The sequence below is a fragment of the Manacus vitellinus genome, unplaced genomic scaffold (assembly GCF_001715985.3).
Source record: "Manacus vitellinus isolate BGI_N305 unplaced genomic scaffold, ASM171598v3 scaffold_43_pilon, whole genome shotgun sequence".
NCBI classification, from domain to species: Eukaryota; Metazoa; Chordata; class Aves; order Passeriformes; family Pipridae; genus Manacus; species Manacus vitellinus.
The window spans coordinates 2,252,586-2,253,451 of NW_021940560.1; the positions used below are offsets into that span (position 1 = coordinate 2,252,586).

At 49.0% G+C, this 866-nt stretch overlaps 1 protein-coding gene across 1 annotated transcript in view; it reads right to left on the reverse strand.

Annotated features, from left to right (window-relative positions):
* MBD5 (methyl-CpG binding domain protein 5) overlaps positions 1-866 on the reverse strand; it is a 64,565-nt gene that overhangs the window by 3,466 nt on the left and 60,233 nt on the right. Inside the window, exon 14 of the mRNA XM_029962192.1 lies at positions 70-145. Coding sequence (XP_029818052.1) covers positions 70-145 — 76 coding nt within the window. The remainder of the gene's footprint in view (positions 1-69; positions 146-866) is intronic.

Below are 866 nucleotides of genomic sequence, written 5' to 3' on the forward strand. Positions count from 1 at the left end.
TGGGTAGGAAGCAACCCAAGCCAACCCTCCCTCACGGACACGAGCAGGGATACAGGAAAAGGAACTTACATTCCCAGACATTTTGTCTAGTTCACTCATGGCCTCGTGTATAGCAGCTTCTAAATGGTTATTTAGCTTTCCACTTCTAGGAGGAAAAAAATAATGCATCAGTCATTCTGGATAACAGAAAAAAAGAACTTAAAAATGAATGATAAACACAGGAACTCCTTGGGAATGTTGTAACTGTGGAGCCTCCCGGGCTGTTGGAGCACAAGCAGGAAGATCAGACCTCTGGATAGTATTATGGGAAGTGAAGCTTGTGTTGGAATTGCTGAACAAAAGTTAAATATCCTTCTAACTTTAAACAGGTGTTGCATTAATTACCTCAAATATTCCTGGTTTGACCCTGGAATGAGGCACCCCAAGGGCTGTGGGACAGCTGGGGGGAGGACTTTGTTCTTCCAACCCCAAATTACCCCAAGGCACTGAGAGACACTACTGTGGGCATCCAGCCCCATATCCTCAGGAAGTAAGGAAGTGCTGTCATCCTTGTTATCCTGCCTTGGAGAGGCAGGAAGGACAGGAAGAGGAGGAAGAGGAGGAGGAGGAGGAAAATAACCATCTCAACCATCTGTATCCTAAGGGGAGGTGGTGGCACAGACAGGGAAGGGAAGGGAAGGGAAGGGAAGACCTTGTCCCCAGCTGGCACAGGGGGTCAGTCCCTCACAGGAGGCACTTCCTATAAAAACCCTTCCCTCTAATCACAGAATCACAGGATGGGTTGGAAGGGACCTTAAATCTCATCCATTCCACCCCCTGCCATGGGCAGGGACACCTTCCACCAGCCCAGGTTGCTCCAGCCTGGC